The following is a 13,390-nucleotide window of genomic DNA, read 5'->3' on the forward strand; positions in this document are numbered from 1 at the left end:
CGTCATTTGGTCATATTTCTCTGTTGGGCCCCATTTTGACTGTGCCCCAGGGCTCGGTGGTCAAGGGTGGACGTACCGTCCTGAACCGGACAGCTAGTGGCCTCTTCTGTCTGAGACCCAAGGGAGACGGGCTCAGGTGCAGTGGAAGTATTGAGCATGAATCCCGGGGTGGGGGTGGGGGGGTGTTTCCGGCTTCCCCTCGTGGGGAGGCCTGAGCAGAGCCCCCCCTCGGGGAAGGAGTCCTATGTGGGAGGAGCTAGGGTGGGATTTTCAGAGGCTGCAGGCGGGCTGCGAACCCCCTCGGACTGCGCGGTGGGCGAGAGGGAGGAGGCTGAGAACACAGGCCTGAGAGCAACGCAGGGGCCCCAGACGCACGGCCGGCCTTGTCGGCCCAGCCAGCGGCTGCAGGCCCTGCGGCCTAGGACACGTTCACAACCTCTGTGGGCTCCAGTTCCGTCTGCAAAATGGCCTTAAATATCTAGCTTGTGAAAGTGCTCTGAGATCCTGAGGGGCTGTGCGTAGAGCCTCACCCAGCGCCGCTCCGGGGGCTCAGGGGAGGGTGGGCTAGTAGGGTGGGGCTGTGACTGCCAAGGAGACCCTGGGGTGGATCCGAGGGGACAGGCGCTGGGGACAGGAGGGCCGGCAGCAGGACTCCGTCATGAAGCAGCAGGTACAGTTGACGGGATTTTGGAGCGATGGTGGGGTTCCCAGCTGATGGCCAAGAAAGAATTCCCGAGACATCTTCAGTGCAGAAAGGTGACATTATTAAAGCACAGGGACAGCTCTTGGGGACAAGGGCCTGTGGACAGGAAGAGCTGCCCCCAGACTGTAAGGAGAGACTGATTCAATACGTGGGTGAGAGTTGGGGGAGGTCGAGTCAGGGAGAAGTTTCCAAAGGGACTTTCATATGGTAAAGAAGACTCTGGATCCTGGAGGCCTAGCTGTTGTGAAGCTAAGGTGGTTTTTCCTCCTAGCAAAGCGTTAACCGCGTTGAGACAGCAGGGAGCTCCTGGAGAAATGTCTTCCTCGGGCTGCCTCCAGTGTGACGGCGGCTGCAGGAAATGTAGTTCTGTCTGCCATTTCCCTGTGCGCTTGCCCGGGGGTCTTCTGTGTCTCCCAGACTTGCTGCTGGGATGTGGGCAGCTGTTGACTGGGTTTCCATTTTGGAGTGTGACCTGGAGATGGTGGGGGGGAGGGGGGGGGGCTGGNCCTTGGGCGGTGGCTTGGTGGCCCTGAGGGGCTGTGGCTGGGCGCGATAAGGGGAACCGCCGAAGTCCCCGCTGAGGGAAAGGAGCAGCCTGCGACGGAGACGGACGCCCAGACCTAGAGGCAGCCAGCTGTTGGACATGCACCGCAGAGGCCGAGTGNTCAGCCAGATGGTGGCAAGTTGTGAGGGCTGAGGGGTGACCAGCCAAGAGGGAGGGGAGGTGGTGTGGCATCGGGCCGGGGAGATGGGGGCTGGGAAGCCTTGCAGCCGGCCGAGTGGAGGGTGTGGGGGAGGGAAGGGACTGCCAGCTTCCATCTGTCCGAGGGAGCCGGGCACCCCTCCGCGGGACGGGGGACGGCCGATGGCCGGGGACACACTGGTGAGGTGTGCGCGTTTTGCCTCGGTGTCTCTGTCGGCGGGCTAATTCCGTCACCGCTTTGGTACTTCGCAATCCGTTTGAACAGCGTGATAACCTCCAGTATTTATTATCTGAGCTTACTTAGCCTTTTAAGTGGGTTCAGTTATCCTTGGAGACTTGCTCGTCTGGTAGAAATGTGCTGGGGCGATCGCTTTCCCCTGTGCGACAGGTAACCAGAGGCCACACTCAGTTTTGTTCCGGGCCGGTGGCTCTGTGTGTGTGACTGGCAGCCTTGCCCTCGCAGTGTGTTAGGACCACCGGGTGCCATTTGTTAAAAGAAACAATAGTGCAAATGCCCTTTAAGGAGGAGAGCAGATCTTTTATGATGGTGTTTCACAGTGTGTCCTTTGGAGAAAAGGGCTTTCCTTTCCTGGTTGCAATTTTATAAGTGCCTCTTTACAGCCGTTTGTGATCAAGTGGGCTGTGAGGCAAGCTCTGCGACCCGTAGCGTGTGGGGCTCGGACGGAAGTACATGTAGTCTTTGCCCCTCCTGATGGGGCCTCCAGACTAGCCCGTGGGTGCGACTGTCCTGGTTTGAAGGACAGCCACCAAACCCAGGGCTGGCTGCGTCCCCGCACTGTCTCCTGGTCTCATCAGGTTGCAGGGAGATGCGTGGGCGGGAGAGAAAGGGAAAGCTTTCAGCTAAGGGAGTTCGTAGGTTTTACAGGAAGTGGTCCATGTTTTACAGGAAGTGGTGCATGTTTTGCGTTTAAGCTGAGCTTGTGTTTTCACTTCTTTGTCTTGCTCCTCTAAATACCTACAGGTCTGATAACTGAAGGGCAGCGGCCGAACCAAGGTCGCCAGGCTCTCTAGGTTCAGCCGCTCCCCTTCAGTTGATTTCGCTTTATGGAGATGAGGCGATGGCCAATACCTGTCTCTCGCCGAGACGGAGAGGGCGGTGTGGTTGGTGGCCTCGTTCACTCTTCCCTTCCGTGAAGGGGGAGGGTAACAGAGCCCCCGCCGGCCTGGAGGAGGCCGAGGCCCCTGGCGGCAGAGTGTGACGCAGCCTTCTGTGGCCCGCAGCTGCATCCGGTGATCAAAGCCTTCCTGTGTGGCTCCATCAGCGGGACCTGCTCCACCCTCCTGTTCCAGCCGCTAGACCTCCTCAAAACCCGCATGCAGACCCTCCAGCCCTCAGCCCACGGGTACGGCCCCCCCTCCCCCCCGGGACATCTCCCTGGGCTCTGCCCTGGGACATTCGCGTTGTATACTGTGCGGGCCGGCAGTGTGGGTGGTTTTCCGGAAATAATGCAGGTCTGAAGTGCCCCTGTTATGCCCCGTATCGGGCTCCGTGCCCGTGTCAAAGGGGAGGGCGTCCTTACGGTGTGAACGTCGTCATCGGTCCGTTCACACCGATGACGACAGGGACACGGCGGAACTCAGAGTCACTGCAAGGGGTGCTGCCGAGACTCCCGAGCCGCCTAGGGAAGAAGGCCTGCAGAGCGGCCTGTGGGTGGGAAGCTCTCTGGTGAGGACGGGGTCTCAGCAGTCCCTTCCCTTCCGCGCCCCGTGTGCCCTCAGGTCCAGGCGCGTCGGGGTGCTGGCTCTGCTCCGGACGGTGGTGCGCACGGAGAGCGTGCTGGGCCTGTGGAGCGGGATGTCCGCCGTAAGCCGCCCNCCTTGCCCTTGCCCGTGCCCTTCAGCGCCCGCAGGCCGCACACCTGCATCTCCTTACCCGCTGGCCTTTTCTCACCCTAGGCGCTAATTTGCCGGAAGTGCCAGGGAATTAACGCCCGCCCTGGCCTGCATAGCCCTCTACCCGACGGGGGATGACAGTTGATACTTAAGAATCTCACTCACCCTCCTCAGATAGAGGGGTAACGGGGAGGCGCCCCACAGGATTCCCAGAATTCCCCAGAAGGATTGAGTGCCCCGGGCAGCAGTGGGTGAGGTCACACCCTTGGTTAGCTGCCTTCTCTCCTGTCTCACTACCCCCTTCTTACCGGTGTTCCCTCCAAACCTTCAGTCAACTACTGGCTTGCAAATCGTGGTCTTGTTTTGGGAAAATCCAGCTGAGATATCTTACTGGGCAGCCTCTGACTTCCTTCCTCCCTGACCTCGCCTGCAGTCCATCGTGCGGTGTGTCCCGGGCATTGGCATCTACTTCGGCACCCTCTACTCCTTGAAGCAGTACTTCCTGCGAGGCCATCCACCGACCGCCCTGGAGTCCGTCATCCTGGGGGTGGGCTCGCGCTCGGTTGCGGGGGTCTGCGTGTCACCCATCACTGTGATCAAGACGCGTTACGAGGTGAGTCCGACTGCTTTAGGCCTTCAGGGTGGGTACGCAGAGGCACTGAGCTGTCGTCAAGTGGCCACGGGGTGTTCTCCTGGTTTAGGATGTGAAATAGAGGCTGCTGGGGTCGGAGAACCCAAGCCACGTGTGAACCAGAGCCCCGGTGCCCTGGTGACACCGCCTACGGGGAAGTCGTGTTGGCTCTTCGCTGCAGCCCGGGGCCGCGCTGCCAGCCTCCGGTCCTGTGCTTCCTCTGCAGAGCGGCAGGTATGGCTACGGGAGCATCTACGCAGCCCTGAGGAGCATCTACCGCAGTGAGGGGCACCGGGGGCTCTTCAGCGGCCTGACAGCAACGCTTCTGCGTGATGCACCCTTTTCTGGAATCTACCTGATGTTTTACAACCAGACCAAAAACATCATGACCCACGGTAGGGACACAGGGAGGTGTGGTGGGAAGAGAGCTCCGTGACCTCAGACCCTCACTGCTTTCTGTGCTGTGTGACACTGTTTGGTGTTCTTAGCAACTCCAGATTCTTCGCAGAGTTTTAGGAACTGAGTCGTGTGGGTGCCGTGTCAGGCACGGGGCCGGGTGCTAGGATGCGGTGGTGGTCAGGACAGACTTGGTCCCTGCCCTCTCGAGTTTACAGGCTCTTACGGCAGAGGACTGGTTGGTAGTGAGTACTCAAGTTCTTGAGAGGGGTAGGCGGTGGAATAAGGGGTGTTTTGCGGAAGTCCTGCAATAATAATTTGCACATTTGCCTGATCTTTATTTAGATTGCTGGGTCCTGCCCAGGGCCTCCTAAATCAGTAGCCTTGGGATAAGCCCTGGGAGTCTATTTCTCAGGATCTGTTTCTCAGGAAGCACTTGATGGGATTCTTATCAGACAAACTTGGAAATGCCAGTAGGTTGGGAGCTGGAAGGGAAGTCTCATTTCCACCTCCATTGCCGTGTTCCTCGTGGAAAGTGGATTTGAGCCTCTGTTGGGGTGGAGGGAACGGTGCCGCAGCTCAGGCATTCAGGCACACCCGCCCCATCAGGAAGCTGGCTCATTTGGATGTGACAGGGACACAGTCAGTGGGCGGTGAACACTCAGCCAAGCAGAGCCAGGTGCCGAGAGAAACACGTCCTGTGGCTTGAGCCTGTGTTCAGTAAATGGTCTCTGGATGATTCGAGAAAGGCAGTCAGCCAAGGTCACGGAAGTGGGAAAGCCCGCCTGCCGCCAGCACGACAGCAGTGATCAAGTGCAGTTGGGGTGCTTTGGGACGCCTGCTGCTCCGCCCAAGGCACCGGGACAGGTGACAGTGTGGGGCCACGGCCTTAATTTTACCGTAGAAAGTTAGGGCAGTGAAGGAGCAGCGATGTACATGTGTGATCTCTCGGTGTTTGTTTATTCCGTCAGTTTAAGAGCAAGTTGCAGGAGTGATGCCCCTTTACCCGTAAGTACCGCCATGTGTAGTTCCTAAGAACAAAGACGTTCTCATAAATCATCCGCTCAAAGTCAGGAAATTTCACACAGATACAGCTCTTTAGTCTACAGTGACTGTGTGGGAAGCTCGTGACGTTGGTTTGACCCACTGTGGGCTGTGCTCGCTTTTTACGCTCCGACAAGATTAGTGTTTTCCCTGAAAACTTATTTTCTCTTTTGTAGTTTGTAAGCACCTCAATGGGAGGATACTTTGAATCTGTAAACATTCATATAAAACATTCTGTTCCTTTCGTTTGTATGTTTTAGCCACAGCCCGTGATTCTTGCCCGAATGAATTACGATGGCGATAGTTGTAAAGAAGGCGAATTTTTAACTCCCGCTACTCCATCTACACGTAGCTTTCCTTTAAATGTTTACCTCTTAACCTCGTCTGAATCTACCTTCTAACTTTGGGGAAGGATTAGTGGCCAACATAGTAAATACGTGGGGGATGAGGATGAGATTTATCGGTAACTGAATGTTGCCTTTGTCCTATTTCAGACCAGCCGGATGCCGTCCTTATTCCCGTAGTAAATTTCGGCTGCGGGCTCTTTGCTGGGGTTCTGGCCTCCCTGGTAACCCAGCCTGCTGATGTCATCAAAACTCACATGCAGCTCTCCCCGATGAGATTTCGCTGGATTGGCCAGGCGGTGACCTTTATTTTCAAAGTAAGGTTGCAGAGTAAATATCGGTTCCTCTTGGGGTTCACGGCTCTCTCTAGAGCGGTAGCTGGTGTCCTTTACACATTTGAGTCACCTGGGGAGCTTTATAAAAGTCCCCACCACTGGAGGTGGTTCAGTTGGTTAAGTGTCCGACTCTTGATTTTGGCTCAGGTCAGGTTCATGAGTTTCAGCATGGAGCCTGCTTGGGATTCTCTCCCTCTGTGCCCCTCCCTGGCTTGTATTCTCTCTCTCTCTCTCTTTCTCCCTCCTGCTCTCTCTCTCTATGTCTCAAAATAAACTAAAAAAAAAAAAGTCCTCACTTTTCGATCATAATCTGGGCTGATTATATCTGAATGTCTGGAGGCAGGTGAAGCCTGGATCAGTAAAGTTCCCTAATGATTCCAGGGTGTGGCCAAGGTTGAAACCACTGCTAAAAACTGATTNACTACATCAGGACAGCCAGTTCTATTTGTTAAACTTGGCAGATTGCTGGGCTCCACCCCAGACGTACTGAATCAGGTGAGTAGGGAGGGCCTAGTCATCCGATCCAGGACCTAGGAGCAACCAGGGTCCAAAAAAACCCCCCACCAGCACATCATTTTGTTTGTAGTAGAAACTTGCTCTAACACAAATGGACCAAAGGTTGTTGGAGGCAAAGGTGCTTGAGTTGGTCCTTTGCAAGCGTGGAGAGCTGTCACACACCAGATGCTCTTGTTCAAGGTCAGTGTGTCCCTGTGTATTTTCCTGTTGGCGTCCATTTCTCTGCGTGGCAGAGGACACACGTAAACACACGCATCAGGCATCTGCCTCACCCTGGGCATAAGCACATATTCGTGAATCTGATCATATTCTCACACCACTTGGGTCACCTGCTTTCCTATCCTCTGTACCTAAAATTCTCAACTTTGAAAAATATGTTCCCCAGGATGTATGAAAACGGCAGGAATGGTAATAACGGGAGTGAAAAAGCGGCCCAGGTTACGGAGGCGTGAGAAGTAACAGGTGTTTTGTCTTTAATTCTCATATTACGAAATTACGGAAAGATGCTCCCGCCAGGCAGACAAATCACCGAAAAAGGCCCCTTTCCCTCTAGCCTGGAGCCAGGGCCCAGGGCTTGTGCAGACCGTGACCTGGGTCGCAGCCGCCCGCTGGGACCTGGGGCCACTGAGCTGCACGAGCTGTACGGCTGTGTGCAGCAGCCCCGGAGGAAGACTTCCAGCTAAGAAACACATTCCCCCGGACAAAGCAAGAGAGGTTAGCAGCTATGCCAAAACTTGTTTTTCAAGTTCATTGTCTCCTTGGATCGCTGTTCTTACTTTTGGCATTGACCACACAAGTCTGAAAACTAAGACTCAACAACGGGGTCAGAGAGACCCCCCCCCCCCCCCCCCCCCNTACAGGCGTGCGTTGTATTTGCTACTTTGCTTCTGGAGTGTTGATGTTCGTTCTCCCCATAGGATTATGGGCTGCGTGGCTTCTTCCAAGGCGGCGTCCCCCGGGCCCTCCGCAGAACTCTGATGGCAGCGATGGCATGGACAGTCTACGAGGAGATGATGGCCAAGATGGGCCTGAAGTCCTGACCGATGGGACTGGGGACAGATGGACTCCGCTGCCTGGCCTGGCTCGCGCCAAGGGCTGCTTGTCTCACTGTCCTGGAGTTGGACGGAGTCCTGTCTGGACAGCCAGGCGGACGTGTCACCTGCGGTTAGCCCGGTCTCAGTGGAGAATAGATGGGCCTGACTCGAAGCTTCAGGATCTCCCGCAGGAGGCGTCACTGGGGACTTAGGAGCAGGGTCTGCACGGCCGGCAAGACCACTTCAAAAGGTGTTTCTGGAGAGAGCTCGGTCAGGGGCCCCGCTTCAGCGCCACCTCCACCTGGCTGCCTGGTTGGGTCTGTCCTCGGGCAAGGATTCGCACCGCCGGGGAAGCTGTGGGCTGGCGCTGTGGGGGAGGAGGGCCAGCGGGGGACGCTGGTCTGCGGAGAAGGGTCCCTGTCACCAGGCTGAAGTCTGTGTGGGCTGCTGGGAGGAGGAGGGGAAAAAAGGCGTCATTACTTAACCGGTTCCTTGATCACCCGAAGGGCCTCTGAAGAAGTGGGAAAGTGGCTTCTTAGCTTCTAAGTGTCCAAATAACGTTTTTCCGTTCTCGGCCTCCTCCCTGTTTTAATTCTCAAGTGTTCTGGCATTTTTGTCTGCAGCTAAAACTCACGTAAATAAAGTGAAGCACTTTAGCACTGAAAACTGTTTGGAAAGCCTCCATAGTGTCCCCTGTGTTCTAAAGTAACCAAATCAGTCTAAGGCTCTTGGCCCATAGAGGTCCCTCAACCTAAACATCTTTTAAAAAGCTGGATTTCTCACGTCGTACAATCCCCTCACTTCAAATAAACCAATCGGTGATTTTTAGTAACTTTGCTGAGTGGCTCAGCCATCACCACGAATCCGTTTCAGGACACATCCATACCCCAAGAACAGCTCCGATTTAAACGTAGCCCTCATTCTGAGCCCCAGCCGCTGGCAGCTGCTTTCCGTCCATGACTTCCCTTTACTGCGCGCTTCCGATGCACACAGTCGTACAATTTGTAGTCTCTTGCCTCTGGCTTCTTTCACTTAGCGTAATGCTTTCGAGGTTCATCCATGTGGCATGTTCAGCGCTGTCCTTTTTTGTGTGTGTGGCCAAGTAATATTGTATTACTCATTGCTTGATAACTACTTGAATTATTTCCACTTTGGGGCTCTTAGGAAAAACGCCACCGTGAAGATTCACCTACAAGTGTTTGTGTGGGCCTGGGTGGTCATGGCTCTTTTATTTTTTCTAATGTTTATTTATTTTTGAGAGAAGGAGAGACAGAGTGCCAGCAAGGGAAGGGCAGAGACAGAGAGAGAGAGAGAGGGAGGGAGACACAGAATCTGAAGCAGCTCCAGGCTCCGAGCTGTCAGCACAGAGCCCGACGCGGGGCTCGAACTCAGCGGACCGTGAGCTCATGACCTGAGCCGAGGTTGGACGCTTAACCGACTGAGCCCCCCGAGCGCCCCTCCTTGCTCTTGTGTAAGTAGGTGCCTAGGAGTAGAACTGCTGAATCACGTGGTGACTGTGTTTAACCTTCTGAGAACCTTCCAGACTGGGGACTGCCCTCCATTCCCGCCAGCAGCGCAGAAGCATTCCGATTCCACACGTGTTACTGTTTGTTTTATTTATTATGGCCACTCGAGTTGGGTACCCGGGTTTTTCCATCAACTTTCCAGCTTCGGAAAGAGCCATAAGTTTATCCAAACAGCAGAAAGGAGAAGTTTGGTCTCCTGGTCAAGAATGTGGGCTGTGACCCAGGTGGCCCAGATGGCAAGCTTCGTTCTCTGCTTATTTAGACACAATTTGCAGTGGTTTCTGGAGAGTGGGGGGTTGGGATACTTCCCGGCCCCTAGGGCGAAGGTGAGGGTTAATGGAGCAGATGTCTCTGGCTCACTGGTCATTTCCTAGGGCTGCCCCAAGGGACCGGAAATTGGGTAGCCTCTGGCAGAAATCTATTCTCTACATTCTGGAGCCTAGGAGTCTTGAAATCAAAGTGTCATATTTTTTCTGCAGGCTCCGGGGGAGGTTAGTTGTGCCTTCTGGTGGTTGCTGGCAATTCTTGACACTCAGCACTCCAATCTGCCTCCCTCTCCATAAAGCCTCCCGTCCGTCTGTCTCTGTGTCCAAATTTCTTTGAAGCACACAAGTAACCGGATTCGGGCACACCCTACTCTAGAAGGACCTCAACTTGATTACATCTGCAGAGGCCCATCATCAGATAAGGTCACGGTCATAGGAACACAATTCAACCTGTGACACACAGAGATTTCATTGTAAGTTTATATTTTAGGTTTTAAGTCAAGACGTCCTATTCAAGGGGCGCCTGGGGGGCTCAGATAAGCGTCCGACTTCAGCTCATGTCCTGATCTCACGGTTCGTGGGTTCGAGCCCCGTGTCAGGCTCTGTGCTGACTGACAGCTCAGAGACTGGAGCCTGCTTTGGATTTGGTGTTTTCTCTCTGCCCCACCCCCACCTTGTGCTCTCTTTCGCTCTCAAAAACAAATAAATGTTAAAAAAAAAAAAAAAAAAGATGTCCCATTGAAAATAAAGGAGGGGTATGAGAGAGGGCAGAGGAGGATCCTAATCTCAGTGACACTGAAGCCACCACTGCTTAGTGACCTACGTGCAGGAGGCCCTGTGCTGGGGAAAGTAGGTCACATAGGACTGGAAATGGGTGCTGGGACAGGAATGGAGAACACGCCAGTCACCACAGCCAATGGGGACAGTGTCTGCCTCCTAAGAACTTAGGCCCTGAGTTAGGGTGTTCAGGTCATCTTTGACCCTCATCTTGGGCCAGAGAAGCCTAACTTGTCAGGGGGGCCCCAGCCAAGAGCCCTGGAGGGGAGGGGCAGGGATGAGGGCCAGGGGTATAGGCTTCACCCCCGTGTGCTCACCTGACACCTGGCTGGTGAGTTTTGCCCACCAGAGCCCCCTTCCACACTCATTTGTTCTTTTGGGGCAACTAAGATTGGAGAAAGTCTAATTTTCTCTAAATGTGGGGTAAAACTGGAATCTGCCCTTAACGCTGATTCCAGAGGGAAGTAGCCCTGGATAGCTGCGTATCCAGGCCCAAGAATTTGTTCTTCCTCTCCTGCAGTCTGTCACAGCTCCTAAAGTCTGAGTCTCAGCGGGCTCTGGAAACACTGCCCGGTGCCTTTTTAAGTTGACTTGCTCTTGGCTGCCTCAGACTTAAAGCCAATTATTTAGAGGCAGAGCTTTATGGAAGCAGACACTCAATCTGGCCACCGCAGATGAGGCCTAGCAAGGCGTGGGCGGGAAGGACAGGAGCGGAGCCTTCAAGCTGATGTTACATTCAGTTGCTAGAAATCCATTAAAAATATTTGTCACAAGAGCAGAGCAGGTGGTAGTCACTCCCATCACTGAGATGAAATGATGATTAGGATTTTGCCTCTCGTCTTTCCACTTTCCCCTTTACGAAAGCCGATTCCGGATATCACACTATTCACCCTTCTGTAGTTCATCTCTCAAAACCTGCAGCTCTAAACACAGTGGACGTTTTTTCTTACATAACTACAATGTTATTATCCCACCAGGAAAATGCTAATGAATTTGTTGCATATCATCCAACACCCAGCCCATATTCACATTTCCAACGATCTCAGAAAGGATATTTTTAGGGGCACCTGGCTGGCTTGGTGGGTGAAGCTAGTGACTCTCAGCCTCCGGGGTTTGAGCCTCACAGTTGGTGTAGAGTTTACTGGAAACTCACATCTTTTTATTTTAAAGCTTATTTTGAGAGAGAGCACACCTGAGTGTGTGTGTGATTGTGGGAGGGGCAGAGAGGGGGAGAGAAAATCCCAAGCCGACCCCAAGCTGTTAGCACGGAGCCCCATGCAAGGCTCAATCTCAGCAATCATGACCTTGTGACCTGAGCAGAAATCAAGAGCCTGGAGGCTTGACCAACTGAACCACCCAGGTGCCCCCCAAATAAAATCTTTCTTAAAGAAAGGAGCTTTTACTGTTGGCTGACTAGGATCAGGATGCAAACGAGGTCCTGAGTTTCCTTCACCAGATCTGCCACAGGGTAAGTAATCTGGAGGCAAATCACAATTAGGGTGAGCTCCTGAGGACCCCGTCCAGTGGGGGAACCGAGCAGCCAGGACACTGACTGGCAGTTGCCAAGCTGAGGCCTGTCCCCCAAGGCCATGTGCCTCCCAAGACTCATGCTGGCTTCAAATTCTCAAGCCTCAACCTTCTTCACCTCTCCCTCTCCAGTGAAAGCTGGCTCAGTGCAGTAGCTTCTAGGTGTTACTTCGGCGTCCAAGTGGAGCCAGCGGGTTAGCTAGCTGATAGACGACACTCTGGATCTGAGCTCAGTGGTTCTCGGGGCGCCTGGGGGCTCAGTCGGTTGAGCGTCCGACTTCGGCTCAGGTCATGATCTCCCGGTTGGAGGGTTCGAGCCCCGCGTCGGGCTCTGTGCTGACAGCCTGGAGCCTGGAGCTGCTTCGCATTCTGTGTCTCCCTCTCTGTCTGACCCTCCCCCACTCACGCTCTCTCTCTCTCTCTCAGAAATAAAATAAAAACATAAAAAAAAAAGATCAGCGGTTCTCAAACTAGGCTGCACACTGGCATCACCGAAGAGCTTTGAAAACGGCCGATGCCTGCGTCCGGCCCCCAGAAGCTCGAACGCAATCGGCCTGGACTGCGNGCACCGCCGTCCCCGAGCGGAGTCCGAGCGAGCCGTCGAAGAGCGGCCACCAGGGTTCACCCGCACATTTCGGGGTGGGCTCAAAGGGCGGATCGACTCAGCAGGCCTGAGACGCTTCGTTAACAAGCGCCCTCGAGAGATGTGGGAGGTTTCCGGACGACGCAGCGAGACGCCCAGTGTGGGAAACCCCACTGTCACATCCCCAGGGGGGTGCTGCTGGGGGGAGGGGCGCTTGCACACCATGACATCATTTGCCCTAAACCTAGGAAGATGTGGCTTATGACCAAGAAATGTAGTAGGCAACAGGTGGAGGGAGGTGGGGCTCCCCCCGCCCCGATTTAGTAAACGTGTGTGTACATACGTGTGTGAGAGAGAGGAAGCAGCTCTTCCACGGGAGCCGCTGAGACGGGCAGTATCAGCATGCTTGTCATGCGACGGAGCTTCTAGGTGTGCCACTGTGGCTGGTTTGTGTAGATGTGTAACGCACCGCACCTGTCATGGCCACCGCACGCGGCCTCCGGGCAGGACAGCGGCCGGCGGAGGCTGCACCGTCCCTGCGCGTCCCTGCGCGTCCCTGCGCGCGCTGCACCCGACCCAGCCTTCCCGGCCTCCCTCCCCGGTTCCGGGGTCATGCCCACCTGTGTTACACCTCTCCAGACTGTTGGCCTAGTGGGGTGTTTTTCCAGAATCATCCAACCTACACAGTATTATGGCTCTACACTATAGGCACCCAATAAACATGTGAACTAAATGCTAAGAGATTACGTCAATTTTTTTTAAAATGCCTAGTTCCTTCATTTTTTCTTGATCGATGTCTTGATCTCCTCTTCAGGAAGTACACACGCAGTAATGTGTCACTTAGACCTTGTCCCTTTTTATCTCTGGCCTGGCTCTTCCTGCCCCTGTATCCAGCTGGGGCCTAAGGGAGGCCTGTTTTAAGTCTCTAGCCTCATGAATTTGAAGGAGGGTGTTTGTAATCCAGGGAACCTGTTCTAAAATGAGGTTGAAGCCTGCTGGACCCCAACACATAAGAGGGAACAGAATTCCCTGGGAGGGGCTTCCTGTTATAGGAATGACAGTGAATCCTGATTAAAATGAAAAGAAAAAAGGGGGAAACAATAATGCGTTTTTTTCTGTTTTATTCTCTTTTCATGAAAATTCACGCAGAG

At 54.3% G+C, this 13,390-nt stretch overlaps 1 protein-coding gene across 1 annotated transcript; it reads left to right on the forward strand.

Annotated features, from left to right (window-relative positions):
* Nucleotides 1-1,235: 1,235 nt before the first annotated feature.
* Nucleotides 1,236-7,651, forward strand: SLC25A38 (solute carrier family 25 member 38). Its single transcript, XM_077773983.1, has 7 exons — nucleotides 1,236-1,364; nucleotides 2,649-2,770; nucleotides 3,147-3,231; nucleotides 3,694-3,873; nucleotides 4,118-4,286; nucleotides 5,826-5,992; nucleotides 7,444-7,651. The coding sequence occupies exons 1-7, from the start codon at nucleotides 1,347-1,349 to the stop codon at nucleotides 7,564-7,566; spliced, it is 864 nt and encodes a 287-aa protein (XP_077630109.1). The 5' UTR covers nucleotides 1,236-1,346; the 3' UTR covers nucleotides 7,567-7,651.
* The last annotated feature ends 5,739 nt before the right edge of the window (nucleotides 7,652-13,390 follow it).

Source organism: Crocuta crocuta, unplaced genomic scaffold (assembly GCF_008692635.1).
Source record: "Crocuta crocuta isolate KB4526 unplaced genomic scaffold, BGI_CrCroc_1.0 scaffold541, whole genome shotgun sequence".
Classification (NCBI taxonomy): Eukaryota; Metazoa; Chordata; class Mammalia; order Carnivora; family Hyaenidae; genus Crocuta; species Crocuta crocuta.